This window comes from Mastomys coucha, unplaced genomic scaffold, assembly GCF_008632895.1.
Source record: "Mastomys coucha isolate ucsf_1 unplaced genomic scaffold, UCSF_Mcou_1 pScaffold3, whole genome shotgun sequence".
Classification (NCBI taxonomy): domain Eukaryota; kingdom Metazoa; phylum Chordata; class Mammalia; order Rodentia; family Muridae; genus Mastomys; species Mastomys coucha.
In genome coordinates, this window is record NW_022196909.1 from 26,247,260 (window position 1) to 26,268,569 (window position 21,310).

Here is a 21,310-nt window from a genome sequence, read left to right on the forward strand (position 1 = left end):
GGGGGGTGTGTGTGTGTTTTATATACAATATTTTTTTTTTGTTTCCTCAAGATTTAAGTCCTAAAGGTAATTTTATATTTCTCTGGTCTGTAGAAAACTGATCATCTTCGTTTCTTTTCTTTTGGGAAGGGAAAGTGCATAACTCCTTTCTAAGGGTAATCCTGATGTAGAAATTTATATCCAGAACGAAGTCTTCGCACTGATCTGTATGCTACAGGATGATGTGCGATTTATTCCCAGGGGACCAGGTGCCGCTGCCAGGGAAGCAGATGCCCACTAAGGTTATAGTAACAGCATGAACACAAAACACAGGAGCCCCTTAGTTCTTTCTAAGAGAAAAATGCCTTTTATGATGAAGTGTCCCAATTGGAGTGGTTCCAGGTTAGAAGAAGCAGAGAGTAGCTTTCAGAACCTAGTATCATTGCTCCATGCACACACACACACACACACACACACACACACACACACACACACACAGTCCCAGCATACACCCCCTTTTGAGTGGTAAGCTTTTGCTTGCTGTGTCACAGCGGGAGAACTAATGCATTCAGAGCATGTTGATTCCTCCCTGGTTGCTGCTGGAAAGTTCCTGGGAGGGGGAAGGGTGGCATCGGGATAGAAATGAATAAGCATTGCTGGGTTTTTGTTTTTAAGAGCCAAAGGAAATGGCCGTCCTGTCCCCTTCCACCCCATCATGCCCCACCCCCCTAAAACAGCCTAAATGAAGATGGATGGGTTCCCTTCCCACAAAGGCCGAAGGGGATGCCCTTCGTCTGCAATGGGAATGGTGGGGTGACTCTGGGTCCCCACAAATGAAGCTCTTTCTGAGTGCTGTTTTCCTGGGGTTTCCTGGCTGGGAGTGCTACTTAGCTAATAAAAACCTCTGCTGCCAGGTCAGGCGGAGGTCAATGTAAACTGACTCAACACCTCCTTTTCAGATCGGTCTTCAAATGGCAAGAAAACACCAGGGGAAAGAGTGTGTGTTTGGACTGTCAAAGGCTGCCTGGTTTGGCAAGCATTTACACTACTAGCTTTTCATGGCTCAGCTGTTGCCAGGGTGCCAACTAGTGCGATGGAAGTCGATTTTACATGTAGAACTTTTTTTGGTCTTCATTTGTATGTTGCCTCTAAATGTCTCCTACTCTGCCCCCACCTCAAGAAGAAACGAACATGTCACAAGTTCAATCAAAAGCATTCTAGTGTGCCAAACATGAGGGGGGGGCGGGGAGGTTGGGGAGAAAGAAACACATTATGATCTATTCCCAAACTATTAGTCAATTCTGAAATTTCCATTTTAAGTTTACTGTATCTGAAGAAAATCATTCATTCACTTGAAACTGAAGAGATAGGCTAAGGACAAGTAACTCAGAAGGTAGATGCAGGCTGCTAAGTGGGAAATTACTTTGGGAGTGTACAGAATAACTGAATTTAAAACTTTTAGATGGATCAAAATCCATCATTCTACAAAAGATAATAATGCCATAGTACTACTTTTTTTTTTTTTACCTCCAACCCAGCACCTGGGCTTGGCCCACACTGTATCAGGAAGTACGTTTCACATAGATGAAAGAACTCATGGCCCTATCTAAAAATAGCATAGTCTTTCCACCAGTTCATCTCAGCTGGAGGTGGGATTAAACGGTAATTGTCTGAGGAAAGAGGCATTGATTGAATGGAGCTGCTTGGCCAGCAAGGCCCAGGTGGTGAGTAGCACCATTCAGATAAGGCCCTGAAGCAGGCCACTTTGGTGTCTATCGGCCACTTCTGTGTCTATCAGCTCTTCTGCAAAATGGCCCCTCTTGGTGTCGAGCTGTGGACAGACAAGATGCAGGGCCTGTTCACAAGGTGAGAGGACTACTGCTCAGACACAGTTGTTGGCCTCTTAAATCTCTACTGGCTGTTTCTGCTACACCCACAGGCACACAGCCTTGAAGAGCATTTGCCAGTAGAACTGCATGTGCTCAACTAGGAATGATTCTCCTGCCTGGAGCCAGGTGAGAGGAGGTGGTGAGGACAAGGACAGTATGCATTGCCTTGGCCACTAGTCACAAGGGGATTCTGGGTTTCCTGACACTGTAGATCTAAGCTGAGACCTTCTCTTTTAGATGTCCCTGGAGCTGTGTGCTCTCCTTAGAGTGACAGAGAGAATGTGTGTGGACCAGGGTTCTGGAGGATGCTGAGTTAAGGTGTTCACTGGGGTAGGACCAAGAAAAACAAAACCAGAAGAAGTCTTTGTAAAAGTCTATGGAACCTCACTTCTGCGGTAGGGGGTCTCACCTCAGTCATCGATTGGATCACTGCTTGTAGATGGAGTAGGGGGTTACCTGAGCTATTGTTTCCTTCTGGTAGGAGAGGGATTATCTCCCTGCTCTTCTTAGTTCACTTGGTTCTCACCTGGGCCTCCACTGGCAAAAAACTTGCCCAGACTCCTGTAGTACTGTAGGACTCCCACCCACACATTTATTATAGTAGCTAAAATATTTGGGGGTTCCCTTGATGGCTGGGATGATGGTGGTCTGTGGCTTTGAAGTTTGTTTTTATTTTTAAATCAATGGTCTTCTTATTGATTCACAAATGTCTTTTGAATGACTACCTGCATATACCTGCTCGCTTGCAAACCAATACACAAGCTCTAGCCCCTAGATGATGGCACACTCTGAAAGGGCCTTCTATAACACTATTCTTCTATTCCTGATAAGCTGACACAAACCGCGGCTAAGAGCCTTTCGCAGGGAAACCATAACCGACAGTTCACACTTGCCTATGCGTGCCGTCCGTGTGTATCGTCCACGATGGTTAAGCTACTTAACTGTAATTATGTACTAAAAGGGCTATACCTTTGGCACACAGTTTTCAAAAGTGTGTTTGAAATTACTGCACCGAAGTTAATACATGACCTGGCTGCCTGTCTGAGAATGTTGTGTAAACATTATAGAAAAAAAAAAAAAAAGATCGCTATCTTATCTAAAAACTGGGTCAACGAGTCTGCGGATAAAAGAAGATTGGCGCGGCCACTGCTCCATAGACTGAGCCCGTGACTTCCAAAATCAGGGGTCTGCCCTGTAATCCTAATGGATTGATTTCCGAAATTCCTTGGATTTGTCCTGCTGAACTAGTCTAGTCTCTCGGGGGCTTAGCTGGATCCCTGCCAGTAGATATTATGGTTTATACACAGTAATTTCACTCAGCCCAGCTGTAAACTTAAGTCCTATTGTATTAACACAACATTGAAAAGAAACCTTGCTTTTCCAGGTTCACAGAGCCCGCCTTTCAGACATGTTTAGAAAAATATAAAGGATTTTCAATTAGCTAGTTGGAGGCCTTTGGAAATCGTATCATGCCTGGCCATCCATTGTCTGGAGTTTTAGGCCTGCTCCTTCCAAATGGGACAAATCAGGAGCTTCCCAGTCATTAATGGGCCAGCTTTGGTGGGGGCTTTGTTCTTAACCGGGGGTTTTATCTTATCCCTGCTGGCTAAGCCCCTCCATGTACTGCTCACCTGTCATAACTGTCATGCATTTAATCCATCATTCGGGTGGACAGCCTCACTGTCATGCCACGGGACGGGAGGGAGGGTGAGGAGAAGAGGGACTGTGGGCTGTGGCCACTGAGGATGATTAGCAGATTTTAATAAAGATTTTAAGTGAGATTTTCAACAAGTAGGCAGCTTGGTGGGAGAAAATCCTCTGCTTCGTGGTTGGAACATAACAGCCAGCGTTTCAAAAGGCAGTGCAACAAAGCGTTTGCCTGAAGAATCCAAACCGGAATGGTAAAGAGAACCAGAGGACAGGCCCCTCCGCTCCTTTCCTACCTAAGTGGTGTAGAGACTTTCCTTTCTCTTTCAAAGATACTTTGGCACATTTTATTTCAGTGTGTGTGTGTGTGTGTGTGTGTGTGTGTGTGTATTTGTGTGTGCATGGGCACTCGTGGCATGGCAGGCATGCAGAAGTCAGGATACCTTTCAGGAGTAAGCTCTCTTTCCACCACATGGGCTGTAGACGTTAAACTCAAGCCTGATAGTGGGCGCGTAGAGTTATCTTCAGTCCTTGACAAAAATGCAGAAAGAAAAAAAAATAGCACTTTTACCACCCATTTATAATAGATACTTTATATGTTTGTATTTGCCACCTAACTCCCACAAGCATATACTTTCCAACAAGAAAAAAATTATTGAAGTGATACTGATGAGTTTAAGTATTTTCATCATTATATATCTTCTGCAAAACTGTATATATATATTTTTTACATTTAACTTTGGTTTTTATGGGTGTTTTGCCTGAATGCATGTCTATAGCCCATGTGTGTGCCTAGTGTTCACAGAAGCTAGAGGGCATACAATCCCTTAAAATTGGTGCTGAGCCACCATGTGGGTACTGGGAATTGAACCTAGTCCTCTGAAAGAGCAGCCAGTGCTCTTAACCCCTAAGCCATCTATCTCTCCAGCTCCTCAACTGGTATTTACTATAAAGCTGTGTTTACAGTGAAGCATTTGAGTCAACTATTGAGCACAATTTGTGTGCTAGGCATTGTTCTTAACGCTTCATAGGTATTACAGTTCCCAGTCTCCAAGACCTTGTAAGGAGCTGAGCGCTGTCATCTCCATTCTGTTAAGAAGGAAGAGTGAGGAAGGTAATAAGTTGCCTAGATCCAGGCCATGCAGGACCAAGAGAGTTAAGATCTTAACCCAGGCAGGATGGCCTCATAGCCATGCCTTTTTGCCATTATTCCCAAACGGTCACATAGAATTGGCTTGTCTGAAAACTACATTCAGAGATGGTGGGATGGTCCGGCAGATGAACTCACCTGCTGTCAAGGCTGATGATGACCCTGAGACTCACACCATGGAGGGAGAGGCGGGACTTCCGTGGGATTGGCCTCTACTTTAGAGTGTGGCACACACTCACATAAATAATTAAATTTAAAGGGAAGCATCTTTGGAATTGTGTGAAAACATTATAGACCTTTTCCTTCTAATAGCAAAAAATATGTAAACTATGCACAGGTTTTAGTGTGTGTGTGTGTGTGTGTGTGTGTGTGTGTGTGTGTGTACATGTGCACATGTGTACCCAGAGGCCAGACACTGACATTTGGTATCGCCTCAATTGCTCTCTGCCTTACTTTTTAGATATGGTATCTCACTGACCAGGAGCTTTCTGGCCTAAACTGGATGCCAGCACACCTCAGGGATCCTCCTGTCCCTACCTCCCCAGAGCTGGGATTACAATCTGCTTTTTTTTTTTTTCTGTTGGTCCTGGACAAGCCGCGGTCCTTATACTTAAACAGTACACCATCCCTCCCGACTCTTAACATCCCAATTTTACAGTTGGAGCAATTGTGGATAGAGCTGGATTGAGAAAGTCCAGCAGTTGGTCCATCCCAACGATGCCAGGCCTTGCTACAACAGGGAATCTACTTTCCTGGGGCTCCACAGTACCCTGCCGTGGGCAGACACCTGAGGGTAGTCTAGGAGACTCGGAATGACGCGTGCCAAGCACGTGGACAGTAAATCCCCTAATTCGGTTCTCTCTTCCAGCACTCTCTGGCAGACAGCCAAGCTAAATATTTCTGCTCGATAAAAAAAAAAAAAAAAAAAAAAAATCCACTGTGCTCTTCTTTGCTCTGGTGGCCTAGCTCCAGTGATCCGGTTTTCCTCAGCGAGATGAGGAGGAACTAGACCCCAGGCTGGTGGCACCCATGTGCATATTGTCCAGCACAGAACTTTCTTTATGAGCTATGATTACATGAGCTGTACAAGAAGGAAGGCCGAGGATTTTGAAACTATATTGAATATGAAATTCTTTCCTCCTGGCTACTACTTATTCTTATTTGTTTTTTATTATCTTTTCAGATTTCCTATGCATTATCTATGTATTGCATTTTTTAACTCAATCGATTTTTAAGGCTGTTCCAGTTGGTCAACTGAAAGACCTAACATATGGACCAGTGTGTTTATGCCAGATGAGGATTACAGTTAATTGAAATGCATGAGTCCTGTCTTCATTAGGACTAATTAGAAGAGGAGAAGGAGCAGCGACATTTGGATAGCCCTCCCAGTGACTTCAGACATGTCTTCCTTACATCAAAGGGCTTCCTAGGAGTTGTCTGAAGAAACAAAATTATAGGACTTTGTGTCTTGGTTCTTCTTCTCTGCTGGTTTATTGTGTGAATTCTCTCTGCTACTTTTACCTCAAAATCTTTTCAGGGGCTGAATAGTAGCCATGTAAAACCAACATCATCATCTAAGTAGCCAGTTCCCACCAATGTCAATACTCAGACCACTTCTAACTTAGTATAACTATATGTAGCACTCTAATTGAATATGCCTGTATCACTGTGACTGCTCAAACTGTTTTCCCATGGATCTCTTCCTACACATATGAATTATTTGGCCAAAGGTTATGGTTCTTCAAGGCTCTTGGTATATGTAGTTAAATTTATTTCTAGAAACGTTCTATCAGGGCTGGAGAGATGGCTTGGTAGTTAAGAACATTGGCTGCTATTATAGAAGACTTGATTCCTACCACCTATGTAACAGCTTATAACCATCTATTTCTAGTTCCAGGGGAATCAGATGTCCTTTTCTGACCTCCACAGGCACCAGGAAAATACATGGTGCATATATACATATATATACACACACACACACACACACACACACACACACACACACACACACACACACAGGCAAAACACTCATACACATAATATAAATAAATAACTCTTTTAAAAATTTAGAAAAACTTATGAAAAAGCATGTTGTATCATTACCTAGGAACTGAGGTTTATCCTAAAAATTTTAAGTACTAATATCTTTTGATGTTTCTTTTTATGTAAGTGTTGATGATATTATTAATGGACCACTGCCTCTCTTTTGTTTATTTGAAAAACATTGAAAGCCCTGACTGTGTTTGAGGTACCATGCCATACCCCAAAGAGCAGCTTTTGCTACTTTGAAATGTTCATTCTTATGATCATCTTCCACTGTTTCTTTGAAGAATTACAATTTGTAATGGTGTGTTTAAACCACGTCTTAAGCCTGTGTCTCATAAGCTAGGTGTGGTGGCTCATGCCTTTGATCCCAGTTCTTGAGAGACAGAAGCAGATGTATCTGAATTTGAGAGAGGCCTGGTGTGTGTGTGTGTGTGTGTGTGTGTGTGTGTGTGTGCTATGAATAAAGAATTGGTGTATAAGGATGATAATGCCAACCCACTTTCGATAGAATGTAGAGTTTGTGTTATTTTGGCAGTGTTGGAGATCCAACTCAATGTCTCATACATTTGAGACAAGAACTCTTTCAACCAAGCTCTAACCAGCCATGAATGTATAATTTTTTAGTCAGTTTTCCAGCGCTGTCTATGCATTGGTATTTATTCATCCACATCTTGGTGGTAGTTTATATTCTGAATCACGAATTCATTCATAACTGGAATAGGCATATGATCTGGGGCCACTGGGGCAGAACTCGTATACTTAACTTCATTTTCCCATGCCCTTCATCAATCTCAGAGGCAGACTGTGTCCGCTCCAAGCCGTATGTTTAGAAGCTGTTTCTGTTCCAAGGTGTAAGCTATATAAAAGCAGGAGAGAACTGCAGAGGGAAAGGGGAACAAGAAAGAATGAAGCATCCAGGTAGTGGTGGTACACACTGTTAGGCCCAGCACTTAGGAGGCGGAGGCAGACAGATCTCTGGGAGTTCGCGGACAGCCTCATTTAAAGTGATTTCTGGGATGTCCAGGACTACACAGAGAGATAGAGAGAAGAAAGACAAATATTGCATTTTTTTTTCTCATGCAGAATCCAGATTGAGCAATATATCTATACATATGTATGCTAAAAAAGCAGAAGAGATACTAATAGGAGGGAGAGAGGGGCCGGGTAGTAAGGAAGTCAACATGAGCAAAACATAATGGTTATGTAGGACGATGCCACAGTGAAATTCATTCTCTTGTATGGTAACTAAAATATGTATACAACATTTAAAAGGCAGAAATCTGGTTAAGTAAAATGAAGGACACCCCTCCCCCCCAGTTTATCAGCATGTTCGAATCACCCAAGAAACTTCAAAGACAGAATTAGCTGGGCCATCACCTCATGGTTTGATTTAATTGGTATAGATTCAACCTGAACAATAATATTTTAAGGTCTTCCAGGACATTCTGGTATGCACCAAAGTTGGAAGGCCACTTCTAATGAAAGTATTTGTGGAGCATATTTTAATGTTTTCCAGTCAATGTATTGCACTTTTGTATGTCCTTGTGTGGGCTTTTGTATTCATGTCCCCACCAAGCCACAGACAAGTCTCTTCTTTATCTAGTGTGAAAAATAAGAGGTATTCTTCGTAGCACTTAGCTTTTTCTTCCTGGGTGGGAAAGAGATGCAAAGAGCAAATTCATGTTCTAAGAGATAGCAGCAATGAAGTCAACCTGGAAATTATTGTGTGAGGTGGTGAGAGCTAGTGGGGGAATATTATCCAGTTCTTCTATAAGAATTCAGGTTGTGGCCAGGCAGGGGTGGCACACGTCTTTATATCTTGGCACTTGGGAGGCAGAAGCAGGCGGATTTCTAAGTTTGAAGCCAGCCTGGTCTACAGAGTGAGTTCCAGGACAGCCAGGGCTACACAGAGAAACCCTGCCTCGAAAAAGAGAGAGAGAGAGAGAGAGAGAGAGAGAGAGAGAGAGAGAGAGAGAGAATTCAGATTGTGAATGGGATGACTCTGAGAAGCATACGGCCTTCCTTGTCACAGCCACACAGCAATGCAGCATGCTGCTCGGAGTTGCCTCAGCTGAGATTGAAGCATAGCTGCCTACTGTTTGTTACAACAGAGTCCTATAGAGTTAGGTAAAAGGTAGATAGATAGATAGGTAGATAGATAGATAGGTAGATAGGTGGATAGATGGATGGATGGATAGATAGATAGATAGATAGATAGATAGATAGATAGATAGATAGATTTTTATCCCATCTCACAGTTAGTAGTACCCATAGTGTTTTCTTCTAAGACTCATCTGTAATTAAACTCAGGGCCAGACAACTGGCCTTGGACTCAGTGTGAGCCTTTGGAAGGCTCCGCACAGACAAGCATGCCCCTCCTGCCGCCTGTTGTGGGGAGCAGTGGGACAACTTCTAACCATCTATGTTCTGGGCTCCTAGTAAAGGAGAACAGAAACAGGGTCGGGCGGATTTAGCACTTCTCTGGAAGCAGAATGGCTTCAATCCTCTTCATCCCACACGGACTTCCAGGGGTGCTTGGAAAGGAACCTCCTGCCAGCCGGCTTGAAGCTTCCCGGAAGCCAGGGCTTGGGCTGTATCCAGATCTGACTCTCAAGAAGGGGAAGTAGTGAAGTGAGTAAGGAGTAGAAGAGATGAGAACTGGCTGTTGCCTCCAACCCAAGACAGATGAGCTCCAGGCTTGGCATAGGGCTCAACTCCAGGAAATAAAGGAATGTGTGGCAGTGTACATTGATGGTCTGAACCCAAAGGTAAGAGGATTAAGCTATTTCTCAACATTACAGTAGTGTTAAGGAGCCTTATTTACTAATTTTAAATTATTTTTTAAAATATATTTATTTAATGTGTATGGAAATTTTGCCTGCACATATGTCTGTGCACTACATGCATGCCTGGTACCAAAGAGACCAGTCCAGGACCATGAATAGAACCATGGGACTGGAGTTGAAGATACTTGTAAGCCACAGTGTGGGTTCTAGGAAACCAACTCTGGTGTAAGAGCAGCAAGCATGCTACACCACTATGCCATCTCTCCATCCCCAGAGGTTTATTACTTCTTCAATTTAGAAATTTTCTCTCTAAAAAAAAAAAAGATTAAGCCATTTTGCAATCTAAACCTTCTGGTTGGCTAAATAATATTAAGGAACTACTTTTTAAAAAATTGAAATTGTTAGCCAGGAAGTGGTGAAGGACATCTTTAATCCCAGCACTCAGGAGGCAGAAGCAGCAAGAAGCTAGCCTGGTCTATAGAGTGAGTTCCAGGACAGCCAGGGCTACACAAAGAATCCTGTCTCAGAGAAAAGAAAGTAATTTTTTTATATCTATTCATTATATATGGTATATACTGTTTATTATTTTTCATTTATTATTTTGCTCAGAAAATATCCGGCAAATATTTTATAAGTTAGCCATTACTGTTAGCTGAGTCTCATGACTCACACCTGTAGTCTCAGTGCTGGGTAGGTCTCTGAGCCAGGGAGACCCCCATGCATTCAACTTCTGCTACTTAATGAGACCCTGCCTCCGACACAAAATTAAACAACTACAAACCAGTCACTCATTGTTTTTAAGTTTGTTAAGCTTATGCTTCATAGTTAACTTGAGTACGTATGCTTGCTGGAACTAGAATCGGTTACTATCCAAGACAACTTGGACCCCTGACCAGCTGGGGAGAGAAGTCTCTTGATGCACACATATCGCCCCTGCCGCAGGTCCCACACTCTCATCGGCAGGGCAACACTTGGGAATTTAGATGTGACTTCTGAATTCAGAATTGCTCACATCCTGAACACGAGGCTCAGGCTCTCAGTTTCTTAGAGAATTCCCTGTAGTTTAAAACTACATTAGGGCTGAGGCTCCAGGGTGGAATAGGAACTTTAGCCAGGTCTTGAGTTAGTCCTCAGCACTGAAAACAACTGATATATGTTGACCATTAGTTAAATTTTTAAAGTGATACATAGTTGCACTTTGGAGTACTCTGTGGCCATTAAGAGCAAAGCCTGACTTGGGAGAAGTGTTCACAGTAGAACGTGAACTGCTGCTCTTTCCACATGGCAAGAGAGGTTAGCTACACTGTGACAGCTGGGAACTAGGCTCAGGAGAATCAGGAGTTCCAGTTGGCTAAGGGAGACTCTGTCTCAAAACATCAGAAACAAACATTATTTGAAATACAAGTACATTTAGAAGTGACACTTAGCTGCTAGAATCTACACCAAATTGCTAACAATGACTGGCTTTAAAAAAAAAAAAAAAAAAAAAAAAAAGCTCACTTGGCAGCAAGGAATAATAAACTAACCTGTTTGCCCCCAGGGCTGTGAGAGGTCGCTGTGGCAAGGTATGAGCAGGACACGAGTAATCTCTTGAAGCTTGCTTACTGGCAAATGCAGGAAAGCTGCCTCCTGGGGATTTCAGGAGCCAGACAGCCAACTGTCCACAATGGCTTCCTCCCTCACTCAAGGGTGGAGCTTAACTTTCCTTCAGTTCTCTCTTTTAGCCGCCCCAACCAGATCCTTATCACCTGCCACCAGACCCCCAGCTTTTATGATCAGAATATATCAGTGCATTTCAATTCGAAATTCCTCTGGGTCTGGGGAAATGGCTCAGCAGGTAAAAGTGCACCCCGCCCCCCATGAAAGTGTGAGGACCACAGAAATTTGGTTCCCTGCCTGGCACCCATGTAAATGCTGTGTGGTCTTGGTTGCCGGCCATCACCGAGAAGCAGAGACCTGCGATGCCCAGAGAAATCCACAGCTCTTGTAAGAGACCCTGCTCAATTTTTAAGTTAAAGGAATAAAGCCAGGAAGACACAAAGCACCTGACATCAGTTCCCCTCCTCACCCCCTCAGTTGTAGCTTGATGGTAATGCTTTTACGGAGCATGCTTAAGACCCTAGAGAACGTAACCACACTGGAAAGGAAGAACAGATTGTTATCAACTCTCATTTCTCACCTTCATTTCCAAAGAAAATCATTCTCAAAACGCCTAGTTCTCCTAAATCTCCTAAACTTAATTACATTTCTAGGAGCAGAGATATTTTTAGCTCTGGCTGTCCTGGAATGCACTCTGTAGACCAGGCTGGCCTCAAACTCAGAAATCTGCCTGTCTCTGCCTCCCAAATGCTGAGATTAAAGGCATGCACCACCACCGCCGGCAAAAGAAATGTCTTTCTATATCCAGTATTCTGGATAAAATATGAATGTAATATTTAGCAACAATGGCTTCTTGGGCCATCCCTTACAGTAACCACACCATGTCCCTGGTTTTGTCGCTGGCCTTAGGATGCTATTGTGATAGCTTCCCTGGATTTCATTCGCTGACCTTTCTTACCATCAGAAGCTCAGCGGGACTTACGGAGGAACGGGCCTTACCCTTAGTTGAATGTAGATGGTTCTGTGTTGTGTGGCAATGCAGAGAGCTTCTTCCTTGGGGCACCCCACTCCCATTCCAAAATTTAAGAAAGCTGTCTGGCATCAGACTACCATGGGAACCACTACAAGAAACGTTAGTGTATATGAAACACCACACCGACACTGATGTATCACGCTGCATGGACGTTGAATAAAAGGCTAACATAGAAACACTGCTATGAGAATTTACAGAGACGACAGCGGTGAGGCTAAGCATTACATTTTGTGTAGAATCAGTTCAGGAAAGTGGGCATATCGGTTGTGTTTTTCTCTGTCTTCCTTTTACAAGTACCTGCAGAGCTTTTTCTTTTTCTTTTTCTTTTTCTTTACTTAATAGCAGAAAATACAGAGGCCTTTGTCTCTAATAGTTTGAAACTCTGAGCACTAATCCATACTAAGTCCAAAGTAGTATTACGTGAGGAAACCCTACCACTGAACAAAGTATAATTTTAGTCTACTTCATCAAACTGTTTGCAAGGTGGTCAGTCTCATGACTCACTTCCTTTGCTTTTAAACTTCTCTGCCCATCCAAAACAATTTTCCAGTCAGAGTTATCAGCCCAGAAGGGAGCCAGGAGTCTAACTGGTTGATTTCTCTACTTTTACCTAATTGCTGTGGGGTGAAGTGGCTACGGAGGGTATGAAGGACCTAAGACTGGCAAGAACGCTTTCAGAAAGAATTCCAGGGTGGGGGAGTGCTTACAGGTGAGAGTGAACCGAGCAGAGCCAACAAGGAGCAGGAGACCATCTGTGCCTGCCAGGTCTACTACCATCAGGCCTGGCGAGGTGGTGTACACTGTTAACGCCAGCACTTTCAAGACCAACACAGGCAGATCTCTGTGGGTTCAAGACCTGGTCTACATACTAAGATCCAGGCTAGCTAGAGTTACATGGTGAGGCCCTGTTTTTAAGGAAAGAGTGTGTTTTCAGGTACTAGGGTCAGAGGTATATCCTTATGCCGATGGCTTCTGCCCTGAATTACTTCCTAAATTGTATGACTGTGGGCTTGGTTCAGAGCCTCATTTTCAGATAGGATCCGAGAGAACCACTTTTAATCTGCTCAGCCGACATTAATATAGGACTAAGCTGAGTCTTGAGTTTTCAATAGCCATGACTGTTCACAACAGATAGAGGAGCACAGATAATCTCGTTTACTAGTAAATTTACTGATAAAGCTTGAATAAAACAAAAGTGGCCAGCACAGGGACGGAGACCAACAGCTCTGCGTGCTAGAGGCACAGTCTGGCCTGGAAGCGTGTGTTTGCTTCTGCACCTTGTACCACGACTTCAGCCAGCTTCGGAGGCTTGTTGTAATATAGTTTAGTGGTCTCGGCCTTGCCTCTTTATGGGAACTCCTGAAATTAAAAATGCTTCCAAGAATGTTTGGAATAATATGAAGCAAAATGTACAATTACTGTGCGTAATAGTCGAGGTATAAGTTCACGTGGTTTGCTTGTTTGTCTGTTTAACCACGTTAAATTTTTACAGTTTTGGAAAACCTCTATTCTAGAGAATGGAGAATTCTTTCTTCGAGTCTGGCAGAAACCTTTTATATTAGTGCAAACTAATTGTTAATGAAAGTCTGGTCAACAGGAAATAAATCTTTGGTTTATTTAACCATATTCTGGAAAGGACATCAAGAAGCAACGGCGTCAGTCACCTGAGGCAGGCAGTGAAAGCTTGAAGACTGTCCAGTGTCGCAGCGGCCCCGGCGAGATGAGTTCCCTTCTTGTGGGGATAAATGCATTTACATTTATCTACTGGTTTTTTTAGACTAGTTAATGTGTTACACCAGATAAATCTGTTTCCTGAGTCCATCCTTCAGCTTGTTCTCCCCTCTCTGGTGCTGACAAATGGTTGGAGTTTGACACAGTTTATCAGTTGAGCCCCTGCTGGGGACTGCCTGTCACTCGCTCAGCTTGCTCAGTCAGCCTGCCGCAGAGCAAACGTGAGTTATCTGCAATATTTTGCCCTTACTCCCAAGAGACAGATTCAGGCTGCGGCGAGTTTCGCCTCCCTTCGGGCACATGTTCTCAGCCAGCGGCTTCTTGATGATGTTCCGGCAGAGTCACTGTCAGAAATGAGACAATTTTTAATGTATATGGAAAGGGCGGATCAAGCCTGTTTCATGGCCAGTGCCGATACGAAGGGCACTGGATGAGCCTTGTTTCACAAGCCCTGAAAAATACTTTCTCCAAAGTAAGTAACCGTGGCCCTGAGACTCATTCTTTTGGTGCTTTGCTGACACAGCAGGCAAAGAAAGCAAGCACCTCATCCCGCTCAGAATGAGGCTTCTCAGGTGAACCCTCTCTTCCTGTCTGTTTGTATCGGTACACATCAACTGCACTGAATAGTGGATTTTATTGTGATATCATCACATATGTTATACATCACACTCTGACCTTATTTCAATTTAACTTCCCACCATTCGAATACGAAGCTGACACAAAAGCTGAGCCTTGAGTGGGTCTCTAGGGTTCTCTGGCATTCCAAATGCTATTGTTGGGCAGAATTCTTTGGACTGCTGGATGAAGTAAGTGAACCTTTGCTCTGACCAGAGGGTATTAATTAGTACAATCAGTGAGACTCCAGCTATACGCAGAATCACTGGGGCTATCCACACTTGGGAACTAACCGTGGGATCCTAGGGGTGCTTCATGCCACTTGTTGAACCTAAAGCAAAGTGCACTGTAATCGCTGACTGGCCCAGAAGCATGCTTAGCCATTACCTGTTAGTGTAGTGACTGGGGCCTTCAGAGTTACTGATTTGAATGCAGCCTCTGCCCTCTTCCTGCCACCCTTGACTGTCCTCCTTCACATTCAAGCCACAGCAGGGAAGAGGGACATCATAGAAGAGGGAACAGGGTCCAGATGGGAAGAAACGGAAGGCTGGAAAGATCCTTTCGGAAATAGGTCAGGTACTTGGGAGATTAGACGAGCTTGCTTCATCCCTGAATACAATTAGGAGGAATTAGACCTGCAACAAGTAGCTTGGATTTATCAGCTTTAATTGTCTATTGTCAGGGCCCAGCTCTCCTCGGGAGGATCCTGGTGGCAGTGTACACTCTAATACTTTTAATGGCCCTCCGTTGTGGGCTTAGCTCTCCTTAAAAAACAGTGTCTGCTCTTTTCAAAGGAGCTCTCGAGAAGCCTAAAACAGCAAGCTGTTACTCTCTCTGTGGTGGATCCCATTCTAAGGTCCCCACAGGTGCACCTTCAGGGGAAGGAAGATGGCCTATTGAACATTAATAGGTATCTCGATTCCCGGGTAGGCCCTTTCAGGAAACAATGGGCGGTAGATGGTGAGCAGATAAGTTCAGGCTGATGGCTTCAGAATCTCCCACTCTTTGTCAGGGCTGATGGGTTAGAACCCCTCACTATCTTCCTGTTAGAAGGGTTATCAGCCTTATATGCAGTCAATAGTAGAGAGGTTTTTTTGTTTGCTTTTTTTTTTTTTCAGAAGATAAGGTGTCTATTAGATGGGGCCTGTTATTGTAATACCATTGTTTTCTGTTTCCCCTATTACTCCTCAGCGTCTCAGGTGGGGAAAGGCAATATTTGAAGGACTGGTCAGTTGTCTCCCAGACTCCAGGTTCTGCCATGCGCTTCCTTCCTGTTCTCTAAGCCTGGTGTAATATTTGGAACTCTCGAGTTTGGGGCTCCACAAGTTCTAAGGTTGTTTCCCTAGGCAGTAGGCATGCCTGTGAGTTGTCACCGCTGCCCCCCTCCTCCAGGGTCATGGTTGCAGGTGAGATGTAGTCATTGTGAGCAAAAGCCAGGAGGCATTTGCTTTCTAAGCATCTGCAAAGCTGGCCCACAGCTTAGCTGGCAGGGAAGTGGGCTTTGGTAAATCTGGTATTCAGCTCAGGTAAAAGAGCTATACCCCTCGGAGCAGAATTTATGTGTGGGACAAGGGTCAGTGGTTCAAGAACTCATGATTACTTCTTTATCTGCTTCTAACTCCTGGGAAAATTGAGTGCACAGATGTACTGTGGAGCAAATGCAGGCACACACACACACAGACACATCCTCTACCGCCTTCACTCTTCCCTTAGAATGGATGAGACATATTCATCAGCCCCACCTCACCCCCACCCCCTTTTTTTTCCTCCATGACAGAGCCTCTATACTAGGCTAACTTGCTTTGTAGCTGAAAATGACCTTCAATTTTTTGATCTTCCTGCCTCAACACCCCCATGTAGAGGTCATAGGCATCTGTCACTTTATTTGCTTTATGCAGTGCTAGGAACTGAGCCCAAGGCTTTGTGTCAGCTGCCACTGTCTTTTTCTTTCCTTTGTGAGCCTTCCTCCTCGCTGTGGGGCCTCTCCTCCCACTGAAAGAGAGAGGATGCCGGGCGGTGGTGGCGCACGCCTTTAATCCTAGCACTTGGGAGGCGGAGGCAGGCGGATTTCCGAGTTCGAGGCCAGCCTGGTCTACATAGTGAGTACCAGGACAGCCGGGGTTACAGAGAGAAACCCTGTCTCGAAAAACCAAAAAAAAAAAAAAAAAAAAAAAAAAAAAAGAAAGAGAGAGGTGTACTTTGGTCCCAGGCTGTCTCTGGTGTGGAGGCTACCCTTCCTCCCTCAGAGGAGATTTTTCAAGGAAAGTGCATATGAGTGCGCACCTGCCCTGGTGCTTCTCCCTCCTTAAGCATGTCTGCCCTGGCTCCTCTTAGTTCAGGCTCATTCCCTTTCCCACCGAGTTTAGGCTAGACGTCTTCTGGGTTCAGAAATGGTTTGCTTTTCCCATAGCCTCTTCAGGAGTTAAGATTCCTCTCGTGTCTGAATCACCATAGTAAAAACATAGTTAGAAAGGCAATCAGATCTTGGAAACCCACAGTGGTTTCCCCCACAAATGCCTGGGACATGATGGTTACTGTTGGCATTATTTGTTAAGTTGGTGGATGTCCGACTGAATGAATAACTTAAAAGTATGTGAACAATTAGAAAAAACCAAAACTGTGACAGGACCAAAATATGCTGAGGTGTCCCTACGTGGACAGTGCCGGGAAGCCCTGATGTGACAACCATCTTGAAGGTTTTTACGGGCCCTCTGAGAGTGCTTATCTTTGGTGCATTCCTCGAGAGAGAAGAGAGCTCTACTTCAATTTACTTAATCTTTGTTTCCCTTCTTTAGGAAGTCAAAACAGTGACATCATTCTAAACTATCCCACAGGGCCCTAGGATCACCATTCCAAAGTCTAGGCCCTGACAATGTTTGTCCCAGTTTTGGGGGAGGTATAAGCTGTGTGTCACGCAAAGGAAGCTTATGCTATTTTTAAATTGATTTAACACATCATTGAAACATATCATACACATATCACACCCATGACACACACGCTGCCTTGTAACACAGCATGTGTCATACATACATTCTCTCTCACTCACACACATAACTTGCTCTTCTTGTCCGGCTTTTAAAAACGGAAGGCAGCCGGAGAAGCCAAGCCCGGTTGACTTGAGTTGAAAAGGCTGTTAAAGTTTAAAAGCCAAGTGCCCCTCCAGTTCTCAGCCTGGCTTTGAGACATGTGGGAGGGCTTCAAAGCCACAGTGCCCCTCTTTAAGGCTCAGGCTTACAGTTGGTCCCCAAATGTTTACCAGCATGAAGATGCCGAGCTTACAGGAAGTGGGAAATGGGTGTGGGGGGTTGAGGGTGGGTGAGTAGGGAGTGGGGAAGAGGGTGGGGGGGTGATCTATTGATGTGGTTAGCCTGTCAATGACCTTGTTTGGCTATAGCAGGAGTTGAATTAGAAAATGAAAACTCGTTTCATCTTGAGCATATTTTATCCCATTTTTTTTTCCTTACTTTCCTTAAGGGAAAAACAAACTTTTTTTTAAAAAAAAAAAAAAAACCCAAGTGGAGTCCTGTCTCCAGATTCGGTGCTCAGGTTCCCTCCGTGCCGCAATAGCTACTCCAGTCATTTTGCTCATAGTCATCTGGCCACCTACAGAGTGATTCCCAACCCACCCAAAGACTAAAGGGGTGGTGGTGGTGGGGAACTTGGCCCAGGAGCTGAAACTGAACGAATGGTGGATTTTGATGATGCATCCAAAGAAAGGAACCGAGCTTTTCAGAGAACAGAGCTATTGGGCTCTTGATGGGCTAGCATTTCACAGACGCTGATGAAGAAAATAACTGCTGAGGTTAGGGCGTCCTAACACTGGAAAAAGTGATAAGACTGTATCCAGTGTTTGTTTAGATACTTAGGATTCCAGACCATGGCCACCTCAGGTCTTTCTGCTGTGCACTGGCGCTAGCATCTCCTGTCGCCCAGCTTTAGTCCACATCCGGGATGTGCCCGGCTCCAGCTTTTGGCTCAGCATCACTGCAGTCAGGCCCCACTTAGCTGTCCTGCTCTGGACGATACCTAACTATTATAATATGAATATGACTTTGCTGTATATGACTCTCTGGGTGCCCTTCATTCTAGCTTATACCACTATCTCTCCTTAGCTACCACAATCATTATCAAAAATTGGCCTGTAGCTATTTGTTTTGTTTTCCCTCATCTCCTTGTAACAAGAAGCAAACACTCCAAGGATATTACACGCCAATGCTGTGTCCCATTTTTTTTTTTGTTTGTTTCCTGATAGTTTCACCTATGATTTTGTCCAGCACAGCTGCAACACCTGGAACTAATTTTAGGGTTGCCTGGATCAGCCTCACACTGATATTTGATGTCTGCGTCCTCCCTAGACTCAAGCCTATTTCACCACCTCGGAAGGTGAGCCCAGGCTGATGTTAATTACCAGTGAGTTGATTCACAGGCATCTTCCAGTCATTAAAGCAAACATTTGGCTTAAAATAGCCCTCTTCCCGCTCTGACTGCCACCCTTTGCTTATTTCTTTACACAGCAGTGGTAGAATCCCTGACACTTGCACGGTATCTGTGCCCCAAGAGCAGAGTTTTTCCTGAAAGAAAGCAGGGTTTAAAAGACAAAACAAAACAAAACAAAACAAAACAACGACAACAAAAACGTGCTAACTGCTGTTCAGTGGAGACAGCAAGCAGCAGTCCAGCCCTCGAGATGACTACATTGTTTTTCTGTCCACAGTGGTGCTGACTCAGCATCGGTTAATAAACCCTCTGCAGGAGGCTGGATTTCTTTTGTTTAATTATCACTTGGACCTTTCTGAGAACTCTTAAGAATTGTTCATTCATTTTTATACCCCTGGCACCAGAGCGAGCTAACAGCCTGTTTCCTCTTGGTGCTAGCGCCCCCTCTGGCAGAAAATGCAACAACAGCTGGACCTACAGACCCCAGGGAGTGTGTTCTACTCTTGTCCCCTGGTATAAATTTGACTGTTCCGAACTACACAGATTGTAGAAGGATTTTTAGATGCACATATCATTTTTCAGTGATACAGTTTTCTACCTACCACAAACTCCTCCCCCTTCCCTCCCCAAAAAAAAATTCTGGGAAAGTTTCTTGAAAGGAAAAACAGATAAACAGGCCTGTCTTTATGATTGAGTTGGGCTTTTGTTTTGCTGTGTTTCATTTCTTCCTGTAAACAAATACTCAAATGTCCACTTCATTGTATGACTAAGTTGGTATCATTAGGTTGGGTCTGGGTGTGTGAATGTGGGTGTGGATCGGGATGTGGGTGGGTGTGTATGCCCTGTGTGTTTAGAATACTAGAAATGATACCACAACGTAAACTTTTGGGAAAGATGATTTTTAAAAATGGGGCGGGGTCGGGGGGGGGGGACCTGCGATGAGGCAAGCAGGAAAAGGGGACGACTTGAATTTCTGTGATCTAAAAAGTCTGCGTGGTGGGATGCTGGCTATAAATGGGCCCTTAGCAGCATTGTTTCTGTGAATTGAAGGATCCCTGCTGAAGGCAAAAGACCATTGAAGGAAGTACCGCATCTGGTTTGTTTTGTAATGAGAAGCAGGAATGCAGGGTCCACGCTCTTAATAATAAACAAACAGGACATTGTATGCCATCATCACAGGATGTCCTTCCTTCTCCAGAAGACAGACTGGGGCTGAAGGAAAAGCCGGCCAGGCTCAGAACGAGCCCCACTAATTACTGCCTCCAACTGCTCTCCACTCACTGCCGCCAGCCCAACATCCCCCTTTTAACTGCGAAACATTCCTACTCTCTCCATTGTACGTTAAACGCTCAGCAGCCTAGCTATGGGTTTAGGGATGAGAGGCAGGGACAACAAAACCAGTATATCTGATTATAACTTTTTCCTGTTTCCCTATTTCCAAATTGTCGAAAGGAGGAAGCTAGGTGTGCCCAAGCTGAATGTATTCAGTGAGCAGGAGAAATGAAATCCTATACGTTTAATACTAGAGGAGCACCGCCTTAGAATATTCATTTCATTGGCAATGACTCCGGGACTACACAGCGACATTGTATTGCATGGGCTGCCAAAATACTTTAGCTCTTTCCTTCAAAAGTACGTCGGATCCTGTAATTGAGACGCCGAGTTTAGGTGACTAGGGTTTTCTTTTGAGGAGGAGTCCCCCACCCCGCCCCATTCTGCCGCGACAGGAAGCTAGCGATCTGGAGGACTTAGAATACAATCGCAGTGCGAAGTAAACATGGAGGGCAAGTGCCTGCAAAGGGAAGTAAGATTCCCAGTCCGTGTTGAAATCCATTTGCAAACAGAGGAAGCAGGCGCGGGTCACAATCGGTGGGGGGAAGCCCTGAACCCCACGCTGCACGGCTGGGCTGGCCAGGTGCGGCCACGCCCCCATCGCGGCGGCTGGTAGGAGTGATTCAGACCGTCAGTGTTGGTAAAGAAGTCTGCGGCAGGGCAGGGAGGGGGAAGAGTCGCTCGCTCACTCGCTCGCTCGCTCACTCGCTCGCACAGACACTGCTGCTGTGACACTCGGCCCTCCAGTGTCGCGGAGACGCAAGAGCAGCGCGCAGCACCTGTCCGCCCGGAGCGAGCCCGGCCCGCGGCCGTAGAAAAGGAGGGACCGCCGAGGTGCGCGTCAGTACTGCTCAGCCCGGCAGGGACGCGGGAGGATGTGGACTGGGTGGACATGAGCGAGGCTTATCTCAGATGTTGGATCTTCTCTTGGAAAAACGTGTGGGTACGACCTTGGTAAGGAACCAGCTTCTGGCTTTAATATGATTTGAAAACTTTTTATCCCTTTTTCTTTCTTCCTTTTTTTCTCTTTTTACTTTTCTTTCCTTTTTCTTCTCTTTTCTTTTCT

The 21,310-nt window shown here is 44.7% G+C and overlaps 1 protein-coding gene across 3 annotated transcripts in view; it reads left to right on the forward strand.

Annotated features, from left to right (window-relative positions):
- Prdm1 (PR/SET domain 1) overlaps positions 1–21,310 on the forward strand; it is a 92,323-nt gene that overhangs the window by 49,585 nt on the left and 21,428 nt on the right. The window contains exon 1 of one of the 3 annotated variants that reach the window (XM_031347638.1): positions 20,855–21,198. The exons of 1 other annotated variant lie outside the window; for it this stretch is intronic. In XM_031347638.1, coding sequence (XP_031203498.1) covers positions 21,157–21,198 — 42 coding nt within the window. In that variant the 5' untranslated portion in view covers positions 20,855–21,156. Of the gene's footprint in view, positions 1–20,854; positions 21,199–21,310 lie in introns of those variants that run through there. One more of the 3 variants, XM_031347641.1, reaches the window with a different exon arrangement.